At 40.8% G+C, this 22,786-nt stretch overlaps 1 protein-coding gene across 1 annotated transcript; it reads right to left on the reverse strand.

Moving 5' to 3' along the window:
- Positions 1-870: 870 nt before the first annotated feature.
- On the reverse strand, positions 871-22,064 carry retreg1 (reticulophagy regulator 1). Its single transcript, XM_066680565.1, has 9 exons — positions 21,795-22,064; positions 19,803-19,909; positions 19,173-19,203; positions 6,520-6,646; positions 6,220-6,304; positions 5,582-5,704; positions 4,074-4,144; positions 3,844-3,967; positions 871-3,740 (listed from the first exon to the last, which is right to left on the reverse strand). The coding sequence occupies exons 1-9, from the start codon at positions 21,935-21,937 to the stop codon at positions 3,286-3,288; spliced, it is 1,266 nt and encodes a 421-aa protein (XP_066536662.1). The 5' UTR covers positions 21,938-22,064; the 3' UTR covers positions 871-3,285.
- Positions 22,065-22,786: the final 722 nt, after the last annotated feature.

Raw genomic sequence — 22,786 nt, forward strand, 5'->3', positions numbered from 1 at the left:
AATTGCACACTGTTTTAAATGTTCATTTTAAATTAATCAATTAACTCATTTACTGTGAAAACCTTATCTTTCACTTCTGGGGCTTACTCAGAATATTTGGGAGAACCATACAGACACATAAACACAACAAACTCCTCTCACAATGACTTATGGCAGGGTATAAAAACACAATCCCACAACTTTGGAGATGTGTCAGGAGCACTACCTGTGGCACCACTGTGTCACCATGCATTTTCATTTACTTTTGTTATCATTAAAATGAAAATCTTACATTTCATATATCACATATGGAGATTTTTCAGAGTGGTCACTTATGAAGCACACAGCCGTGTTAGATACGTTCATGCAGCAAGTGCAGGAGAAGCGACATGTTCATTCTGACCTTACCCAGGGTATGTACCAGGGGGCTGACAGGATGAAGTTCACCTGGAACAAATGTTGCAGGTATTTGTATTCACACATACAGCTCCTCTGGGTAAACTCCAGCGCATTTCTGGGTTACCATTCATGTGTGAAAGGGACTTAACAGTTGCTCTTGTAAAGCTATAAATCTGAGTTTTAGCAGTGGAACAATTCTTTATGATGAAACTGTATATAGAAGTAAACAGCTGTAGGAGATGCCCGTCAGTATTTCAGTTTATTTTGTACTGAGTTCAAACAGAAAACTAGAGCTGTCTGTGAATCAATAGAGCCATGTTTTCTTCACCTTTTTTCATGTTTTCAGAATTGGAATGCAGCCGAAGAGAATGATGTCAGTAGCTCGTGTTGTAGCGAACAACCATAAGTTTTTACTGTTTCTTCAACACTGGTTATGATTTAACACAGTTTTGTATGCACAGAAAGCTGAAGACAACACACAGCTGGGTTTATATTTTCATACTTTAATCACATTCTTGAGATTATTTACATACAACTATATTTATGTCCTTCCGTTCTGACACACAATTCATACAGGCATATAAGGCAATCATATGTATGTGGTTTCAATCTACCTGGAGAGAAAAATAAAAGAATAAATACTACATTCAAATGAGTGAGGCATCACACTAACACTGAAAATATCTTTGTTTTTGTGGGTAACATTCATAAGAAGAAGTGTGAAATGAAGATCCATTTATTAAAAGTCCACATTAAACCAGTGTTACTCAGAGAGAGGTTAGGGTGCTTATATAGTTTATAATATTCATATATTTTAGAATACATCACTAGAAACATTAATTTTAGACAGAAATCAAGCACCTCACAGATTTAAAATAAAAAAATTGTACCTGCAACACCCTTAGTGCTAAAAGCATGGAGATAAGTCATTCTGAATAGATCAGATTTAAAGGAGCAGTCAGTTTCTCAAAGGATTCTTTTTACATCATGTTCCAGAGATTCTTTTTTTTAACCTCATTGAAAAATGGCTGCCCCCTCTAGTGGACCCTCCCTATGAAGCATAAACTGGTTTGATCAGGAAATACAAAGCAATTTGATTCTAAATCTCATGTGAGTTGAATTTTATAAAAATGTAAAAAGTAATAAATAATCACATTCATGACTATTTTTTGCTATATTTTTGGTGGTAAAATGGCTGACTACTCCTTAAATAAGAGATCAAAATTATGTTAAATTATTATTATTTTAAAATTTTATGATATTCTCTCTTTATTTTTAGATAACGTGGTTTAATATCGGATTAACACCAGAGGCAATATGTGACCAACACATCTTTGTTTTGTTCTAGAAACATAACACATATTACCGAGGATCTTTTTTTTTTTTTCTTGGATTGAGTGTATTTTTTTTTATATTATTATTATTTTAACATTTGAACAACTTGTACTCAGTCCAGCTCAGTGTAAGTGTCAACGTGCTCTAGTGCCTAGCTGTGTCACTCCAAAATAAAAATTAAAGTGCAGATAGAGTCTAAAATAAGACAAAACATGCAAATCCTCATATTTAGATAACACCAACCTTCATGAAAAAAAAATAAATAAAAAATATTAGAAAACAAAATTTGTACTATAAAAAGTGGCTACTTTTCTGTTATATTAACCTCTTAAAGATGGATGTATTTTGGGTTGCGAAGTACGTATTCAGGTGATTGTCATTTTAACTTTGGCCTTTTGTTTATCTTTGTAGAGGTTAAGGAAAAAAATAGCTAAGAGGAGACCATCTACTTGTTATTATGTGGCATTAATAAGGAGTCACTTTGGCAGCAACATGTATCCTGTACATCTCTCAGCTTTCTAACAGCTCGAAAACTGCTCTGGTCCACATCCCTCTGATGATTATAATCCAGTTCAAGCCATACTTTGGCAAAAAAAAGTAAAAACTATGTTTACACAGTAAAGTGTACTTCTCCAAATGTAGAGGTCAGTCAAACCTCTTCTTGTCTGAAGTCAGGTTCTTTAGTTTAGCCTAATATAGCTAATAAGTAATGGAGGATTATACTTCACCAGTCTGTATTAACGGAAACTGCATGGCTAAGTCATCACAAACACCTTTCATCGCCATCATCTATAAAGATGAATATTACAGGCTAAATTCAGGTTTCAAAAGTGTGTCTACTTTGTGATGAATGTTAAATATTTATAGTCATTTGTGCTAATATTTAATAAAGGAGCATGTTGTTCCGCCTGTGTGTAAAGGCTTGACTCACCATCTCAATGATGAAAACTGTGACTGGCTATTCCTTTCTGAACAATAAGAACTGTTCAGTATTTGTAGCAATTTGTTTGGTTTTATAAGGTAAGGATTTGTTTGGTACAAGCTTGTTTGGGTTTAATTTAGATTAATTTGGGTTAAATTTGGTACAGACTTGTATGGGCTTTTGTGGGTATGAATACCTAATTCAACAATGTTAATATAAACATAAGTGTCATAGGGCGCCATTGGGGAATCCACCTAAAGTGTGATGATTTCAGTATGCAGTGCCACACTGCAGTTTAGACAGTACTATGTACTAAGCCTCAAACATTTGTTGACTAGTTGATCACATTTCGGACAAGAAAGAAAACTGTTTAAACTTCATTTTTTTGGCCAAACCATCACTGTAATATCACATGTCAATACAAAGTTGCTCTAAATGCGTTGTCTTTCTAATCCTCGATCACAGCCGCCTATGATGCCCCCCCCCTACAGATCTGGAGATTATTGCAGTGATTCAGTTAACATAAAAATAGACAAAACATTGGAATACCATCTTTAATCTGGACCTTTCCCAGTTAATTTTTCTGCCATTTTGTCCTGTTCTCATGCCCAGTTGCAGGGACAACCTGGGGAACCTCGAGGAGAATCGCATCAGTGGCGTCCTAGCAGTTTGGAGAAAAAGCCTGGATCTTTGGAGCCTTTGGGCTGGTCCTGGACACTGGTCTTCTCCAGGCCCAGCTCCCCTTCCAGCTGCTCAAGCTCAGACTGGTCCAGCAGCTCAAAGTCCTCTGCCTCGCTGTCTGTGTCCTCAGCCAAAGCCTGGGTCAACGCTGGCACCCCAATGGACTCCAGTCGCTCCTGCATGGCTGCAGTGACGGCTGCTGTGATCACATCCCCAGCCATCCTCTGAACAAGCCCCAGAGCCTGCTCAACTGCCTCACCCTCTGCCTCAGCTCCTCCCCGCTTGCTGGACTGCAGCAGAGGATTGGGCAGACCTATACTCAGCTCATCATCATCATCTCCGTTAGTCCCTAGGCCGTTGTCCAGAGAGGGAAATTCAGGGAGACCACCGGAGAACACCTCCTCCTCACTGCGCCGGTCTAAATCTGTTCAAACAAGAGAGAACATATGGGCCAAAACGTAAAAAAAAACCAAAAAAACTAAAGGTGTGCTGAATCGGTTCTTAATACTTTCAAAAGCACAGCTCACCCTCTGAGTTCTCGGTCTGAGGTGTGTTTCCCTCTGATAAGTTAAAGGTGCCATTATCTGTCCAGGTTACTTCAGAGACTTCAGTGTCAGACACAGATAGTTCTCTACACACTGTAGAGTCCAGCTAAAACACAGAGTCAGTGTCAGCGACCTTCTTACCTCAGAAGGGACATTTGCGTTCAGTCTCATGCAGCAAGATGGCAGAAGACAGCAGAGAGATGTCCACTCACCTTAGGAAACATTGAGGACAGATCAGCTTCAATACTCTCCTTCTCAGCCTGGGCCTGGAGCAATCTCTTCTCTGGAGGAAAGAGCAAAGGTGGGATTCAAGATAATGCACTTCAAGACAATTTGGGGGATTTGGAGACCTCTCTGGTGGAAATAAGTAATTACATGTAAAACACGGAAGAACATTTGCAACATGTGCTGTGCTTCAGAACCCTTCCTGGAGCAGAGGAACCTTATGATGGTGGATGAATCTGATGATATTTGAGTGTGCTGAAGGAGTTTTCTATAAAGAACTCAAGCCAAAACTTGGTAAACCTTCTGAGGATTTAACTGAATCATCTGCTATTGTCATCATATCTACACCGTTATGATGTTGATTGTGTTTGAAACTTTCTCAAACCTTCAAGTACTCATTCGGACCTACTTTGAGAAATGTAGAAAGACACATGACACGTTTTTGTTTTTTTTTTAATGGAAAACCTTAAGTCTCCAGAGTGTACTGTGTTTAATGTTGCATTTAAACAACTGAAAGCTGTAGAATTTGGGCATTTTTACATTTCTGGGTCACTATTCAAAAGTAAGCATATAGACTCCCAGGGGGGTTTGATCATCAGAGTCAATGTTGTACGAGTGCACGCTCGCTTTAAAGCAAAAAAAGAAGGAAAAACCCAACACCACATGGCAAGGAAAATCTCACATCATTGTAAATACATAAAATATGTTTTCATTCAATAGTGAAATAACATAAACATTCATTCATTCATTCATTATCTGTAACCCTTATTCAGTTCAGGGTCACGGTGGGTCCAGAGCCAACCTGGAATCATTGGGTGCAAGGCGGGAATACACCCTGGAGGGGGCGCCAGTCCTTCACAGGGCAACACACACACTCACACCTACGGACACTTTTGAGTCGCCAATCCACCTACCAACGTGTGTTTTTGGAGCGTGGGAGGAAACCCACGCAGACACAGGGAGAACACACCACACTCCTCACAGACAGTCACCCGGAGGAAACCAACGCAGACACAGGGAGAACACACCATAATCCTCACAGACAGTCACCCAGAGGAAACCCACGCAGACACAGGGAGAACACACCACACTCCTCACAGACAGTCACCCGGAGGAAACCCACCCAGACACAGGGAGAACACACCACACTCCTCACAGACAGTCACCCGGAGGAAACCCACACAGACACAGAGAGAACACACCACACTCCTCACAGACAGTCACCCGGAGGAAACCCACACAGACACAGAGAGAACACACCACACTCCTCACAGACAGTCACCTGGAGCAGGACTCGAACCCACAACCTCCAGGTCCCTGGAGCTGTGTGACTGCGACACTACCTGCTGCACCACCGTGCCACCCATAATATAAACAATCCTACATATTTTTATTTAACACTCAAACCCATATCCTGCCACTGTCTACAAGCAAGCCTGTGTGTGTGTGTGTGTGTGTGTGTGTGTGTGTATGTGTGTGTATATTCCAACACTACCGTGGTTCTCCTTGATTTTCTGAAGGAACTCCCCAACTCCAAAATCCAGTTTCTGCAGAACTGGATCCAGCCATAACCCAAAATCATGTGAGGATATGAGAGGCCACAGGAAAATGCCCAGCACTGCAGAGAACAGATGGACAGAGCATTAACACACGTGTCATGGGTCTGCCAGAGAGGTCCAGAACCTGCTGACAGAGAGGAACAGGAGAAGGCAGAGAATGAGTGAGAATGCCGTCATGATTACATTACTGAGAACCCACCATCACATGCCAGGCCTTCTGGTGCTTCCCGTGATACTCAGAATGATGCAGGATGGAAATCCAGGAAAAGAAATGTCCCTTACCTGATTACAGCTTTGAGAATCTGATAACATTATATACAATAAATAACATGGGGCAATAAAAATGTAGCAAACAGCATCACTGTAAATTTGTTTAAATAACTGCAGGAATCAGATTACATTGGAGTCCCTGAATGAACCCATTTCTGCTCCGTAAGCTGTGCTCCCCGAGTGGGGGAGGCCTGTAAATAGGTGAAGTACTGAATACATCCAGGCCACTAGGTGTCAGTGTAATGACTGTTACAATAAGAAGCTGACAAATGAGTCTCTTTCCGTTCATCACAGAACTACTTACCTATAATGTACGAAATAACAATTCCTGGAATGTAACGCCCCAGCAATGCCAGGAAAGAACACAGGCTGCAAACCAGCAAACAGAACTGCAACCAGAAACAAACAGAGGCTCAGATCACTACAGACTCATACAGATTTGTGTATGTTCAGAGTAAATGGGAAACTCTCTTCTTGAGGTGAAATGCACCATTAGATTTAATTGTTAATGGTGTTTAAATTATGCTAAACATTTTGGAAAATCAGTTAAATTACTCAGTTTACTTCAGTTGAATTCTAATGAAGTCCATTGACTGCACAGTACCTTGCCTGGATTCTGTTGTTTAAAAGATGAGGTCTCTGCGAGGAACAGTTTGAAACTCATCCAGGAATCTGTGAACTGAGCTTCTGCTCCAGAACTGCCCGCTTGACCCGAATCCACCATCTCCCAGCTACACACAGATCAGGATCAGAAAGAGAATGAGGATCAGAATCGCTTTATTTCACCAAGTATGGTAAACACACACATGTACTGTAAAAAAAAACAAGTACACACCATTTACAGGATTAAAAATACATATATTTAATAAAAGACAATTAAAACAGAAATGTTAAAAATAAAGAGGATAAAAATAGACAATAGAGCACAAATAAGAGACGTAGAAGTATGTGAAATATGAGTTGGATTTGAGCAGCACAAAATAAACTTCATTATTTACAGTGTATTACAGTGTGCTCCATACAATTAAGCAAAAGATGCACTAGAACACTTTGGAGTTTGTAGGCAATACATTACATTACATTATTGACTAACATGAACTCTGTGCCATGTGTAAATGTGCATTGGAGGTATATGTGTTTGTGTGTGTGTGTGTGTGTGTATGTTCATCATTCATTTATTCATTCATTGTCTGTAACCCTTATCCAGTTCAGGGTCGCGGTGGGTCTGGAGCCTACCCAGAATCATTGGGCGCAAGGCATTACCACACCCTGGAGGGGGCGCCAGTTCTTCACTGAACAACACACCCTCACACATTCACACCTACGGACACTTTTGAGACTCCAATCCACCTACCAATGTGTGTTTTTGGACCGTGGAAGGAAACTGGAGCACCCGGAGGAAACCCGCGTGGACACAGAGAGAACATGTAAAGCCTGGGCCAAAAACTCTGGTATAGCACTTATAACAAGCCTATTACTCATTGATATGATTCTAATTCACACATGCTTTAGTTGAATTAGCTTTTTGATGCTATCATAATTTTATTTGTGACTTCCTAAATACTTAACCCTTTGTGCTAGCTTAGCTGTGTATTAGCGACTTCCAGAGATGTGCTGCTGTATGGATTGTTGAAATTACGTTTAGCTAACTCTGTTCATGTCCACAACATTGAGAGAAATTATGTAGGCAATGAGTATGGTTTAAAGTTTGTTTTAGGACATTTTCACAAGCACCACTCTGCTTTAATGGATTATTACTGGGTATCATCTCCTGAAGCAGTCTTAAAAAGGAGCTTAGCTAATGGCTGCCACATGAAAAGCAAAAAAGTAAAGTCATAGTGGTCAATTAGGTTGTACTGCTCGAGGTTGTAGAGGTGCCCACTAATAAACCCCTCCCACTGACCCGATTTGAGGCCAATGCATGTGTTCAGTAAAGCCATGTGCCATGTACCATATGTGAAACACATACTTTATGGCCAGACATTCCTAAACACAGGCTTATACTCAGTTTCTTCTGAAACAAATAGTATTAATAGGCTGTATTTCCCTCGGGCGTCACGGTGGCGCAGCAGGTAGTGTCGCAGTCACACAGCTCCAGGGGCCTGGAGGTTGTGGGTTCGATTCCTGCTCCGGGTGGCTGTCTGTGAGGAGTGTGGTGTGTTCTCCCTGTGTCTGCGTGGGTTTCCTCTGGGTGCTCCGGTATCCTCCCACAGTCCAAAAACACACGTTGGTAGGTGGATTGGTGACTCAAAAGTGTCCGTAGGTGTGTGTGTGTGTGTCTGTGTTGCCCTGTGAAGGACTGGCACCCCCTCCAGGGTGTATTCCCGCCTTGCGCCCAATGATTCCAGGTAGGCTCTGGACCCACCGGGACCCTGAATTGGATAAGGGTTAGAGATAATGAATGAATGAATGTAGTTCCCTCTTTGCTGCAGTAAGACTACCTACTCTTCTGAAATGGTTTTACTCGAATGGTTGAGGATCTGACTGCCTTCAAACACAAAAATATTAGTATGAACATCATACTCATTTGCAGCTACTCATATTTTTGTTTAGACATAGTATAAGCTGTACATGCACAACCAAACAAAACCTCTTTGTCCACACTGGTTGTATATAAAAGTAACTGATTTCACTAATCATACGGGGAGTATGCAAGCTATCTGAAACACATTATAAGATTGTTTAACTAGAGAATCGAAAATTAATCTAAATCTATATTCAGAATTTCTCATTATTATAATACATCAAATATATTGATTTTTGTTTGGATACTGTTAATCCCTTTCTTGTTAATTCTGTTAATACCTTCCCCGCTGTGTGTTCATGTACAGTCCCCTTAAAAACATACTATCACACACAGTCACATGGCTGCAACATGGAGGAGAACCTAAACACAGAAGCCACCTGAGCATCTCAAGCAACTTGTACCAAAGAAAAAAGATGGACAAGCTCCCAGCAACATTAGAAATAAATATCACAACTTTAATATGAGGGAAACAAAAAAAAAAAATAAATAATAATAATCCTCCATTTATCGTAAAAAATTCAAGCTAAAATTTTAAGTTAATCGTGATATTGATTTGTGGTCAAATCGCCCAGCACTAGTTTTCACTGACTTTTGCAGCGGTGTACAAAAAGGAATTTGTACATGTGTACTGCAGACTGACAAAGACCACAACAATGACTGTATTTAAGCACATGCAATGGAAGACTAACTCTCCTCCTGATTTCCTGGAACCTGAAAGTGTGAAATAGTTAACAGGCTCAGTCTCAGATCCAGTTACAGCAATGTAAATGGGGATTCTTTTCACTTAGCACAACACTGGCTTAACAGGGAAAAAATGTAAGGAGGTTGAAGCACCAGCCTCTCACTACGCTTAGATGTGTATCCCAAGTACGCTGTTATTTCATAACCACACTCCTCACAGTGTTCTTAAAGGCTATGAAAAAAGCCTTGTTGTATGTCTTGGTAATTCTCAAGGGCCCAGTGTTACGTATCAAGTCCTTTCTCGAGTTTATTGTGTGAAAGCCTGGGTCAAAGTGTGAGTTTAAGTCCAACAGAGAAAACCCAGGATGTAAAAGGTGCCAATGAGTGTTTCCAGTATAAACCAATAAAAAACATCCAGTGTCATGCCTTCTACATCCTTAAAAATAAAGGTATAAATACAAGTGTAAATGTTATACATGAGTGTCAAAAAGTGTTTTAAACTCTAAAGTACTTCCACAAAGGAACACTTTATTATTTTATACAACTGTTACATTACGAGAAATTTCTTAAAACACTCCCAAACCTTTCCTTCAAATATTTTCTTCAGGGAACCAAATTATGTACTTCATTGGAAACCTCATAGGACTCAGCTGAGGCATCTATTATTCCAGTGTAGAACCCTTCTACTTGTCTTGAACAGTTATGTGAAGTGACAGAAATAAAGTGGCAGTGCTAAACACCCACAGTATACCGACAGCTGAGATTAAGAAATATGCCTTCATCATTACAACTCTACAGCTTGTCAATCTACTAGAGGTTAGATTCAAAGAGACAGTCTCTTGACTCCCTTTTTCTGTTAATATATGACTGTGAGGCATAATAACAAGAGCAGTGATATTCAGAATGACAGCAGGACAGCACACGTCCCTCACGTCACACCTGGCTTAGCTTTGAATGAATTAACCTGGCTTTCATACAGGGGCATCTTAGGATTCTTTGGCAAGGAATGTGTATCTATTAACAGAAGTAAAGCAGTCAAGCTATGCCCTTTATCTGGTGGCTGACCTGCCCCCTTCCAGCTGTCCCATCTACTGACCACCGGGCTAACATAGCAACACCCAGAGAGCTAGCACAGGCCGGCATTAAACAAAACAAACATGATCTTTCTCAATGGCTCTGAAACATCAACAGTTGGAGTAAACCACTGAGGTGTGTCTTCAAAAAAGGTCACGGGCCTGTTACTGATTACACTCCAGGCAGGTGCCACCAAGGAAAGCAGTTTCCTAAGAAACTGATCACATGGGGTAAAGCAGGGCATGTGACTATGAGGCAACCAGGCTCACATTAGAATTTCACCACTTGAGGCTGATATGGTGCTAGATTAGAACCAGCGCCAGAGAAGACAGCTTGCCCAACTCAGAGCAGAGCGGGTGGCTGGGCTTCAATGAGGTGTGATCCCCACATGATCTGATGTGGCTCGTAAAAGTGTTAGCGGGGGGTCATCTTCCATTACGAGTAAATGGCAGCTGCTGGAGGCATGTCACCCTTTAACCCCACATGGTATAAACCGTCACAAAACATAAAATAGGCACAATACCTTATTACCTTAACATCGCCTTAACTTTTGCTGAATGTGTGACTATGTAACATTGTCCCACATTATTACAGCTGCCTCCATCATAGCCTTCGTTGTCTAGTTACACATTATATGAGGCTGTTAAAATGTCTGAGGCTTGTTGTATCTTGTTTAATACCAACAACTGCTGACCCAAGACCCCAACATCCAGACAGCTGCCTGTTTCGCCTCCCAAACTAATCTTTAAAGCAACGTGTCTGAGGACCTAACAAGCCTAGTGACAGGACCTAGAAATAGCTTGAAAGCAATAGCTGAACAATTTGAGGAATGGTAGTGAAAAATCTAACACCTGTGCCCATCTTCCAGATCTTAGAGGAAACACTTTACCCTCACAAATAGCACGTGCAATCTCAGTCTGATCACAAACTCAGGCATTTCTGAGTACAGGGGGTCCTCAACTTACGACGTTGTTTCTTTCCTACGTCGCGTCGTAAACCAATTTTTGGTGTAAGTCGGAACATACGTACATATTGTATGTAAATAACATACTGTAAGCACTTATCCTATCCTAACACCTATCCTCCTGGGTCCCGAGACGCGTAACCGAGTATTCTTCCGCTGCGCACACCACACACGAAGTTCACGTTACGACGTTTACGACACAAAACCACTTACGTCGAAACAAGGCTTTATACAGTAAATGGGAGATGTGTCGTAACCATGAAACATCGTAACTCGGAACTGACGTAACCCGAGGACCTCCTGTATATGGGTTTCACAGTACTAATGGACGTTTTATCAAATTAGACTGAAATAAATATTTCATCTGAATATCTGGTCCTTTTCTGGTATGTAAGAAGATTCATCGCACACATTCACTAAAGAATGATGAAGAAGGCTCATTTCTAGGATATTTTAAAACTCTTAAATCTGCATGTGTGTATGGTCTTATCTCTCAGAGGTACACCTACACTCTCAGATTAAAAAAAAAAAAAAAAAGGTACGGTAGAGGTACGTTACTGGTTACTAACGGTGTGTCCAGTCCAGTTGTGTTCCCTAAAGGTACATTAAATTCTCTTCTCCAGAAGGAAAATATACAACAGTGTCAAATAAAAAACATAATATAGGTCCTGGAGATGAAGCGGAGCATATGAAATCAACTAATCAATTATAATAGAATAAGATACAATTATGTTCCCTAAATAAAGGTACTAAATATGTACCACCACAGAGACACCAAAAGGTACCACCACAGTCACCGTTTCACTGTTAGAGAAACACTCTCTAGTGAAAAAGTAATTTCAACAATAAATAAGCAGCAAAAAACGATCAGATATATCACTGAAAAGAACAATCACAACACATGTTGGCGGAAACTTCCTCAGCAGTGTCCTCACTCCAAATCAATGACTGATAACAAGAAACGGCAACTAAAGCAAGGACAGAAACTGGGATTCATTGCTTTGTAGCTTCCATGCACGTATGAACCTCCACAAAGCCCTTGTGACATTACCTCTGAACTCCGCTGCCTTCAAAGTGGAGCATTCTTTGACAGGCTTGTCATGGAGAGAGCACGGTGCACAGGAAACAAAAATAAGTCAAGGCTAATACATTTGGACTCGTTGTTACATGATCCCTTTGCTAAGGATCTGAACATTTACTATAAATATTCATTCAAATTCTGGAACATGGGTTTAAAAGGCCAACAATAGATACTTGTATCCAGTACAGCTGAGTACTAACTCTCCAAAAACACATCTACACATAACGTACAACATAACATGAACCCACATCTCCTATTCAGCCTTTGCGATGAAGAACCATAGGCATATATCAGCCATTTCCATTTTTCTTGCTTGTCAAGTTTTGACAGTGGAGTTCTATCGCATTTGTAACAAAAACAAAATGCAAAATTGACTTCTTTAACAGAGTGTTAACAAAAAAAAACAAAAACAAAAACAACATTCATACTAACAAAATTTGTCGTTTCGGGGGTTTGGTTGTACCCTCCTTCAGAAGAAGCATCCACCTCCCAAACCCATAAATGATAAGGAGTCTTTTACCTTAACCCTGACCCACTGTCTTTCGAAGCCGCCTCAAAGGCTTTGACCATAAAGCTGTGTCAAATATCTCTGTGAATCAAGGCCAGGGTCCGCTTTCGTTTCGGCCACACGTTTAAGTCCGATCTGTGTCTCAGTGACCCTCACACTTCCCTCAGCATGCCACGCTGAGCACCAGCCTCCAGTGTTTATGTTGAGCAAGGCTTCCCTATTTCAACCAGTCGGGTCTAAAAATACCGGAGCCTCACAGCATTCCACAGGCCGACATCATCAGATGTGTGGGGTTGACATGGTACACACACTCACTCACACACACGCAGGCACACACACACACACACACACTCACTCACACACACGCAGGCACACACACACACACACAATCACTCACACACACGCAGGCACACACACACACACACAGCTGAGTATACCTTCGTATCCATGCAGCTTTGGGTAAAATCAAAGTCTTTGTGCCAAATCAGAGTCAAGATCGAAAAAGCCTTATTTGATAAAGACTTTTATTTTGTTATGATTCCTGTATTTTTTGTCACACTCAGATCACGACCGCACGTCTTTTTTTGTTTTGGTTATTTCAAAAACTTCAACTGTCTTTTAGACTGTGGGAACAAAATCTTGTATGTCGATCTACAGGCATATTATATATGCCAATACAATATAATTCTAGGCCGATGCTCACATCTAACATTTCCTATTTACATACTGTATAAACATTTATAGAATTAAAGTAATTAGATTATTACAGAGAAACATACAATTAATTTCTATAATTAGGGACCTGGAGGTTGGGGGTTCGAGTCCACCTCCGGGTGACTGTCTGTGAGGAGTGTGGTGTGTTCTCTCTGTGTCCGCATGGGTTTCCTCCGGGTGACTGTCTGTGAGGAGTTGGTGTGTTCTCCCAGTGTCCATGTGGGTTTCCTCCCACGGTCAAAAAACACACTCCCACCAGGGTGTGTTCCCAGTTTGCGCCCAATGAATCCAGGTAGGCTCCGGACCCTCCGCCACTGGATAAGCGCTTACAGACAATGAATGTATGAAAATGCAGATAATTGCTCACATAACATCTACTGCTACCCATTATTAACAATATAAACTTTCACACAGATTCCCTCAAATTTTTTAATTAAACATTCATTCATTATCTGTAAGCGCTTATCCAGTTCAGGTTTGCGGTGGGTCCAGAGCCTACCTGGAATCATTGGGCGCAAAGCAGGAATACACCCTGGAGGGGGCGCCAGTCCTTCACAGGGCAACACACACACTCACACCTACGAACACATTTGAGTCGCCAATCCACATACCAACGTGTGTTTTTGGACTGTGGGAGGAAACCCACGCAGACACAGAGAGAACACACCACACTCCTCACAGACAGTAATCATATTTACCATCACCATTACTGTGTTAATATCAGTACATCAGGACAGGTGTAAAAAGCACTATACAAATAAAATCTGATTGACTGATTTTCCGTCACTGAGCAGTTCTACCTACTCCATCACCTTCACATTGAGAAGATGCACTGAGAGCCACTTCAGAGACAGAGGGAGAGAGACAGAGACAGACAGTCCTACACAAAAAACAGCACATAAACTTGGGGCCTGAAGGGGACATCTACAAGCAAAGTATAAGCAAAATACAGCCAGTATTGGCAGAAGAAACCCACAAAATTGCCTTGAATTTGGGCATGGCTGCAGGAGTAGTTGCCCTGAGTGTTCAGGGTCTGAATTGATGTGACACAAATACTATTCAATGTAAATATGTGCTGATGCCAAATATTAAGAAATAATATACATTTGTTGTTTAAAATAAGAAATTAAACCCTTTACTTCTTATTAAAATGTCCAATAAAAATGAAATAAGAAATTATAAAACATTTTAGAAAGTCTTTTCTTCAGCTGAAAAGCAGCTTTTTGACATCAACAATATGTTGTGCCCATGTTTCCGGACACACAGAAAACTATTCCTAGAAGTTACATGATCTTAATTTAGTCTGGGTTTTTCTCGTCTGCTACGGTGACGCGTGAGGCTCATAGGGTTACACTCAGCCACTATGTTCCTTCAGGGTGAACATGGAGTACACTAAGGAACACTGCATTACAAATACAAAGCTAATGCACAGTTTCACCACTTATTAACTCATACATTAACATTTTTGTCATGGCATAGAACTGTCCATTAAAACTGACAGTGAGCCAGCCTTCCTTTTAATTTTAACCCGAGTGACAGAAGCAGGTCATATGACTGTGACGACAGAGTTATGACTGGAGTGATCATAATGACCAAGCAGATGGCTTTAATGTCCAACCCCTCATTCAGTCTCCAACTAATAGTGGGCTACACACCCCTCAGGGGTCAGTATGCCTGTTTGGGATTGGTGGACTCAGAGGGCTGGTGCAAAACACTATCCAGTGTGGTTAGTACGGAAGTGTGTGAGCACAGAAATGGCTGTATCATCCTATCCGCCTTGCGCACACACACACACACACACACACACACACACACACACACACAGATGAGCCACAGGGTTAAAAGCTAGAGGCAAAATCAGGTTTCACAACATTGCAAAAAAACATCAGAGACTCTGGAACAAACAACACATGGCTTGCTATACATTATATGTCCAAACATTTCCGGCAAATATTAAGTGTAGTCATGAGGAATTTGTTCACTTTCACTGCTATGACAGCTTAAAGAAAGGTTTATATTATATGTTGGTACAGATCTGGATGATTTAAATAATTGAAACACATCTTCCACACGTTTAAAATGTCCAAAAGTAAGTCCTATATGTTCTATAAATGTCGTTCATGTTATGTCTTATATCATTCTGAACGAATTTATCCTCAGAACTCTTGCCTGTGTTCTAATGGTGCTTTTTCATTGCATGGTACCTACTTGACCCGACACGGTTCGACGTGCTTTTCAATTTGAGGTCCCAGGTGACCTTTAAACTAGCACAGCTCTCAGGCAAAATGTAACCTGTGATGATGCAAAACCCCATCTCTAACAGGAACCGTGGCCACAAACCACAAAATGTTGTTTACTAATTGTGTATTTGTGTTTATGTTGTTGTTGTTTGGGAATGACCCTGGCTCAGAGTCACAGTTCTCACAGATTTCATTCCTTGTTGCATGTCCGGCTTTTGCTGGAGTTTTTAGCGATCCACTGATGCACAGAGCGTTTGAACCTCTTCAAAAGACCACAGCATAATTTTATGAGCTGCTGTTGTGAGTGAGATTATAACAAATATGATCTCTAATGTCGCTTGGAGATTTTACAGAGTTGGTGCTGGAGGTCTGCATTTCGTGGTGATTGACAAGTCTCTCTGGCCAATCAGCGCTCTACAAGGTTCACACAGCATTTTTAGTCTCTACTCAGTCTGCATGGGACAGAGCAAGTACTAAAAGAACTACCGGTTCTTCGTACCAGGTACCAGATTGGCCTAGTGGAAAAGCAAAAAAGCCAAGCCAAGCTGAGCAGGTACCATGCAGCGGAAAAGCGCCATAAGACGCACAGCCACATTGTGACTATACATTTCCATTACCTGCTAACTACATTAGTCTAAGCGGCACGGTGGCGCAGCAGGTAATGTCGCAGTCACACAGCTCCAGGGGTCTGGAGGTTGTGGCTTCGATTCCCGCTCTGGGTGACTGTCTGTGAGGAGTTGGCATGTTCTCCTTGTGTCCATGTGGGTTTCCTCCAGGTGACTGTCTGTGAGGAGTGTGGTGTGTTCTCCCTGTGTCTGTGTGGGTTTCCTCCGGGTGCTCCAGTTTCCTCCCACAGTCCAAAAACACAGGTTGGTAGGTGGATTGGCGACTCAAAAGTGTCCGTAGGTGTGAGTAAATGTGTGTGTCTGTGTTGCCCTGTGAAGGACTGGCGCCCCCTCCAGGGTGTATTCCTACCTTGCGCCCAATGATTCCAGGTAGGCTCTGGACCCACCGCGACCCTGAACTGGATAAGGGTTACAGATAATGAATGAATGAATACATTAGTCTCAGCCCAAGTGCCAAACTAGTAACAAACACTACTTGGCAGATCAAGTACATTAGAGATATGTAAATGTAATCAGATTTCTTTACTAAACAAGTCCATTAATCCCTCTAAGCTCCAGAAATGGCGTAATGCCACTTGTTTAATAAAATCTGAGGCTTATTTTATGCTAACACTTATTATTCAATAACTACAGGGACTTCAAATAAACTGAGGGCTATTCTTGGATTATATAAGTGCTTTGGGCTCACTGGTGCTTTTCAAGAGGTTAATCTCATACCATTACTAATATTTACAACTTCAGAATCAGGCCATATCAAGCATCGCAAAATACTCAGACGCACACAGAAGGAAATACTGAGCTTACAACATCACATAGCAGAGCGTAGGTTTGTGCTACTGCACGTTAGATTTGTTACAGGATTGGATTACACTTCAATTTTCCCTTTAACGCACAATCAAATTAGGTATAAATTAGTGTCATTCCTAAATTTTGCATATTAAAGAAACTGGATAATTAACAAGTGTTACTGCATAACTGTGGACTATATGAGTGTTTACATTTCTCTAGAACTTACTGAATTTGCTGTAAATGTTTCTCTGTTCGAACTCCTCTGACCCTTGACTCTTCTCTGGTATTGCAGTTATGCTGTATTTATATTGCACTTCTCGATTCCAAGTTGTCAGCCCTGATTTATGTTTGTAGTAATGTCTTAGGGTGTAGGTAGTTGTACAAGTTTGGTCACATTCAACAAATAACAGTAGACAACAAGTAGAATTTCTTATTCAGAGCACCTTAAAATTGTAAACACGAAGCCGATGAATTAGACTAATGCAGCCGTAGGTGTCTTGTATTGTGACTGAGTTGGCATGGTGTTCCTGAGCAGGTCAGCTGTGTGCTTGGGGCAGTGGTGTTATCCACTACATTAACCAGCCACTGAATTTGCTAAATCTGATGCTAGTTCTAAGACCTGACAAAGCCCAACAGCTACAGTTGAATACTGAATACTCGCTGACAAAGCAGCAGCTATCAAAGCTCTCTAGTCCAAAGCCTCTCACACTGAACCCGAGAGAATGTGCTTAACATGGGTATGAAGGGTCATAGAGTGGTTGTTTTGAAAGGGATGAGGACAACTGTTAGAGCCTGACCCAGATCAGCTGTGGGTAGTGAAGCAATGCAACAACTGCTGGGGGACTGGGCTGAGTTTAACAAGGCTTGCCCCACATAAACACTGAACTGTGGATTACTGCACTGGCACACCTCCCCACTGGAGCACAATGGTGCCATTGGGCCTGTTTTCACCATAAGAGCATAAACATTGGTGGGGCAAAAGCGGTCAGCTCACAGGGCCAGGCAACTAGATAAAACATAACAGGGGACTGAAGGCTTACCATTAACAGCATTGGATTAATTCATCAACTCTCGCTGTAATCAGATATCTTAATGAACTTAGGCATGTTGGTCCATGATTATACACAAACGTGGAGGATATACTAGATGTTTGTACCTCAGCTAGCTAGAAAACATAAGCCTAAGGTATTAGAGCTTTGTTCCGTTCCTGAAAAACAATCCTAGACGTATGTGTTCAGGCTCAACTCAGCGCTCCTGCATTAGGACATTTTCATTCTTACAATCATTCATTTTCTGTAATGGCTTCATTCTGTTCAGGGTTGCGATGGGTCCAGAACCTGAACCAGAACCTCAACCTGGTCCATCACAGGCCATCACACACTCACAACAGTGGACACTTACACACACATTCCCGCATTCACTTACACTTACACACTGTGGACACATCTGCGCAGCCAATCCACCAGAGCACCCAGAGGAAACCCACACAGACACTGAGAGAACACGTACAGCTCCTAAATGAGGGTCGCACCCACAAACTCCTTGAAGTTGTGCAGCAACAAGACTAACTGTTGTATCACTGTGTTACTGTGGTTTGTGAAATACCCCCTGGAAAAATTAATTTAATAAACTGCGCCTGTTTGTTAATGTTTGAAATGTTAAATGACAGTTACTGCCCATTTATAGGTTTTAAAAGTGCTTGTCATTAACCTATTTTTTTGTATCTGCGTGGAACATAAGCCTCCATCTGCACTCCACTCAGTAAAACATTCATTATCCTGTAAGAGTGTTTAAAAGCACAAGTCCTGCTGGCAGCACACACTGACCAGCCTCGACAGCAGTATCTGGCTGCGTAATGCCATCAACTTAGATGATGTACTTCATGGACTGCTGAATGTTATTAAAAATACAGTGAATACGCCCTCTCGTGGTAAGAAGGCATATTGCATAAGGTCAGTGTGGCTTGAGAAAAACAGGTCAAACAGGATAAAGAATACAGTGGAAATTTAAAACATATCTTACCAGACAAGATGAGGTCAGAGTTTGCACATACCTGCCACTCATGCTCTGCCATAAACTGGAACCTATTGGAAAAGCATCCAAGAACACATCAGTTCAGTATGTGAAGAAACATAATGAGTTACATGCTGTTAACATTAAGCAGTAAGTGCCCCTTTTGTTCGTTTCTCCCTTTAAAATTAATAGAGAGAAAAGAATGAGTGATATTTAGAGTGACAGTTTGTCTGTAGGATGTTTTATAGTCTGCATATGTGTTATGAACATGTACACTACCAATTTCTGCAGTTGATAATATCAATATCTATGCCATCATTTTCCTGTACTCCATCAGTGGTCAATGAAAGTTTTTTGTGAGCGTATCATTTTGCAGATGTGGTAAAATAATTTAACCCATCTTTCCCTACACTGTAAAAAAATGCTGTAAATTTACAGCAAAGTCTGCTACAGAATTTTACTGTAAATCACAGTATTTACAGTAAATTATTGTATTATTCAGTTACAGTAATGTGCTGTAAATTTGAAATACAGTAGTGTTCCTGTAAAAACACGGTAAATGGCTGGGAACTCTGCTGCCAGTATTTTACTGTAAAATTTACAAGAATTGTTTTTACCGTGTATGTTAAACTAATCCCATCTGAAAAGGGCTTTAGGAAGTAAACATTACCTTTAGAACTGGGAAGCACCACATCGCACATCAGCTGCACCAGCATCAGGAGGATCAGACACAAGCCGAGGAGACACACCACTCTACAGGGACTCAGAGACACAAACCTGAGTGGGAAATAAACAACACATCCTTTTCCATGAGATTCAGCAGGGAGAAAGCAGGTTCATATATGAACTGTAAGCCAACACTTTTTAAAAGTGTACATACACACTGGGGTCTTTCTAGTTTTCCTTTTCATTTTAATGGTTCTTAATAAATAAATAAATAATCAAGTCCATCATTGTTTTTAACTACATTTATCTGTAAATAAATTTAGAAATTATTGTGCCATGAAATTTAAAAAAAAATCCAGATTTTCAGTGTCACTTTAAGTGAAATAATCCAATCTAACATTTAAACCTCTTGAAGGTTGATGGTAGAAGCAGGATAGCCTTGGCGTGCACTTGGCCGCTACTCTCCAGCACAGTTGGCTCACAGCAGAAGGCTCGAGTGTATAATCTCCAGCTTTTTAAATCCAGGCCACAGCTTACTTACAAGGAGGAACAACCTGAGCAAGGGTATTTATATAATTCCAAAATGGGGGATGCTCAGTTTCCTAACCTAAATCCTGTGTTTGCACAGTCATATTTCAGATGAACACAAAAACGAGAAAGAGTTTGCCCACTAAAACCCAGTGAACTTGTTTTAACCATAATAAAACCGTGGTTTATCTTATCTTATCAGCGGCTGTTTAAGCCCTGTGTAACAGCAGGTGTGTGATGGAAAGCAAACATGACCTACAGAAAGACTGTAAACTTAAACAGGGACATTAACACACATAAGCCTGTATGACCTGCAGGCCATTTTACAAAGCAGTATTTCTCGCTTAGCCAGACAACTTTAGTCAAATGTTATGTCTGTGGATGAGGGTTCGCTTTTGATTTAAGATGTCCAGCTGAACTGAGAAACAATGCTTTCCGTATGACATAAGGAGAGATAAATATATTCATTCTTTCATTATCTGTAACTCTTATCCAGTTCAGGGTCGCGGTGGGTCCAGAACCTACCTGGAATCATTGGGCACAAGGCAGGAATACACCCTGGAGGGGGCGCCAGTCCTTCACAGGGCGATAAATATATTTATTAAAATATTTATATAATGATACAAAATAAAGGCAAAAGTTCCTTGTGGGTCATTGAATTAACCCCTAAACTCTCCACTCTTTTCATTAGAACTGTAATAGTTTTTCCAGGAACATAATCCTTGCCTTCGTTCAGTATGCGCAGATCTATGAATATTCAATTAATCCATGCTTCTATCTCCACCCACCCCTCCATACAAACCTGCCGCTAGAAAGCCCCACCCCGAAACTGATGCTGTTGGCTCCTTAGTTTTATGATGTAAGAAACCCTGGCCTTTTTTTATAAGTGGACATGCTCAGCCATAAAACTGCAGGCTTGTTTCACTCATGATCTTCTAGAGAATAAACACCACAAAGACACTTTAACAAGGTTCAACACTGGATTGTCACTAGAAGGGGACTTTAAAACACTCCCTAATTCTTTTAGTACACAAAATTGCTCCCTCAATTCAACAATGCGTTTATAAGAATAAGATGTTGGGTTGTTCACAAAGAAACTGCTGTATCATTTAAGAAGGAAGAGGGATTAATAAAATCTAAAGTCTGTAATGTAGCAGGTGCAACATTTAAGGTGGAACCAAATCCACTTAATAGTCCTGTCCTGTTTAAGGTCAAATTAAAAACAAACTTTTGCATTATGCACCTTTAAGGTGGAACTGCAATAAACAGAATTAAGCTGCTGCACCTTTTAAGGTGGATCCGAACGTTTAGACTCAAAGAAGATGACTTCTGCAGAATTGACCTGAAATGCTGCACCGCTTCAGCTTTTTGTGCTGAAAATGTAAGTAAATCTAAATGTAAGCTGTGAAGGGTAAAGTGTAAAATCCGTAGTGAAAGTGAAAGGAAAGCGCTGTGTCATGTCTCTCACCAGAAAACGATGTTTGTGACTGTGAACAACGCGCTGGTCCTCAGCGGTTTTCTCCAGCTCACCACAGCCCGGACCCCGCAGCGCCGCTGTGTGTGAGAGCCCTGATTCTCCGGCTCCGGCTCCTGCTCCAACGTTGCTGCCATGCCCAAAGTCGTGCACTCCACCTCGGCCTCGCCCTCAGCTAAGACCCGCTGACTGGAGCTGGAGCTGGAGCCGCCGTGTTGTTGTTGTTATGCGGTGACGTCACCCAGAGAGACTACCCGCGCCGACTCCATGGGAACGCCCACGTCATCACCTGTATCTCTCTTATCACAGCAAATATGACCATATTATATTATATTTATTACACACTCCATTTTTATAGCTTTTAAGTAATTTGACATACAGTTATAAATAAATGAAATGTGGCAAACGCCACGATATGAGGATTATATTTAACACTTAAATTCAAATCCTTTGTATCAGTGACTGTCTGAATCTGTAACCCATGGTCAATTTCCAAAAGAGAATTTCCTCCTTTGAGATGATTTGCCAGGTCTTTAGTGCAGTTGGCCCATTCCAGATACAGCTACAGAAAGAGAACAAAAAATAAGTTTCCATTAAAATTGTTTATTTTTTAATAGAACACGTTTTAAATTAAATATTTAGTGATCTTAAACTTGTAACGTTTAAAGAACCTGACAATTTTTTCACTTTTGAAACCATTAACAGTTGACAGTAACATTTCATGAACTTTCATAATAGAATTTTTAATTGTATTTGCAATGTCACAATAAAGGCTTTAACGAATGATTAATCTACTACTGTGTTTTTCTTAACACTCTGTTTAACTAAATAAAGGGTGACATTCTTCACTGCCTTTCACAAGTTTCCCAGCAGATGCAGTGACATAACTGAGTGAAGATCACAGGCTTTTTATTAGAACTCTGCAGATTTTTATTTTACGCCATTACAACTGAGGTAACGGAACTGACCCAAACATATATATTTTT

This window comes from Hoplias malabaricus, chromosome 9 (assembly GCF_029633855.1).
Source record: "Hoplias malabaricus isolate fHopMal1 chromosome 9, fHopMal1.hap1, whole genome shotgun sequence".
Lineage (NCBI taxonomy): Eukaryota > Metazoa > Chordata > Actinopteri > Characiformes > Erythrinidae > Hoplias > Hoplias malabaricus.

Bases quoted from the DNA above. Each gene is read 5' to 3' on its own strand.
- retreg1 (XM_066680565.1), bottom strand. From the start codon at position 21,937: ATGGCAGCAACGTTGGAGCAGGAGCCGGAGCCGGAGAATCAGGGCTCT. The intron at 6,305-6,519 runs GTACTGTGCAGT...TTCTGGTTGCAG, and splicing joins AACAACAGAATCCAGGCAAG to TTCTGTTTGCTGGTTTGCAG. The intron at 4,145-5,581 runs GTAGTGTTGGAA...TCTTTCCTCCAG, and splicing joins GAAAATCAAGGAGAACCACG to AGAAGAGATTGCTCCAGGCC.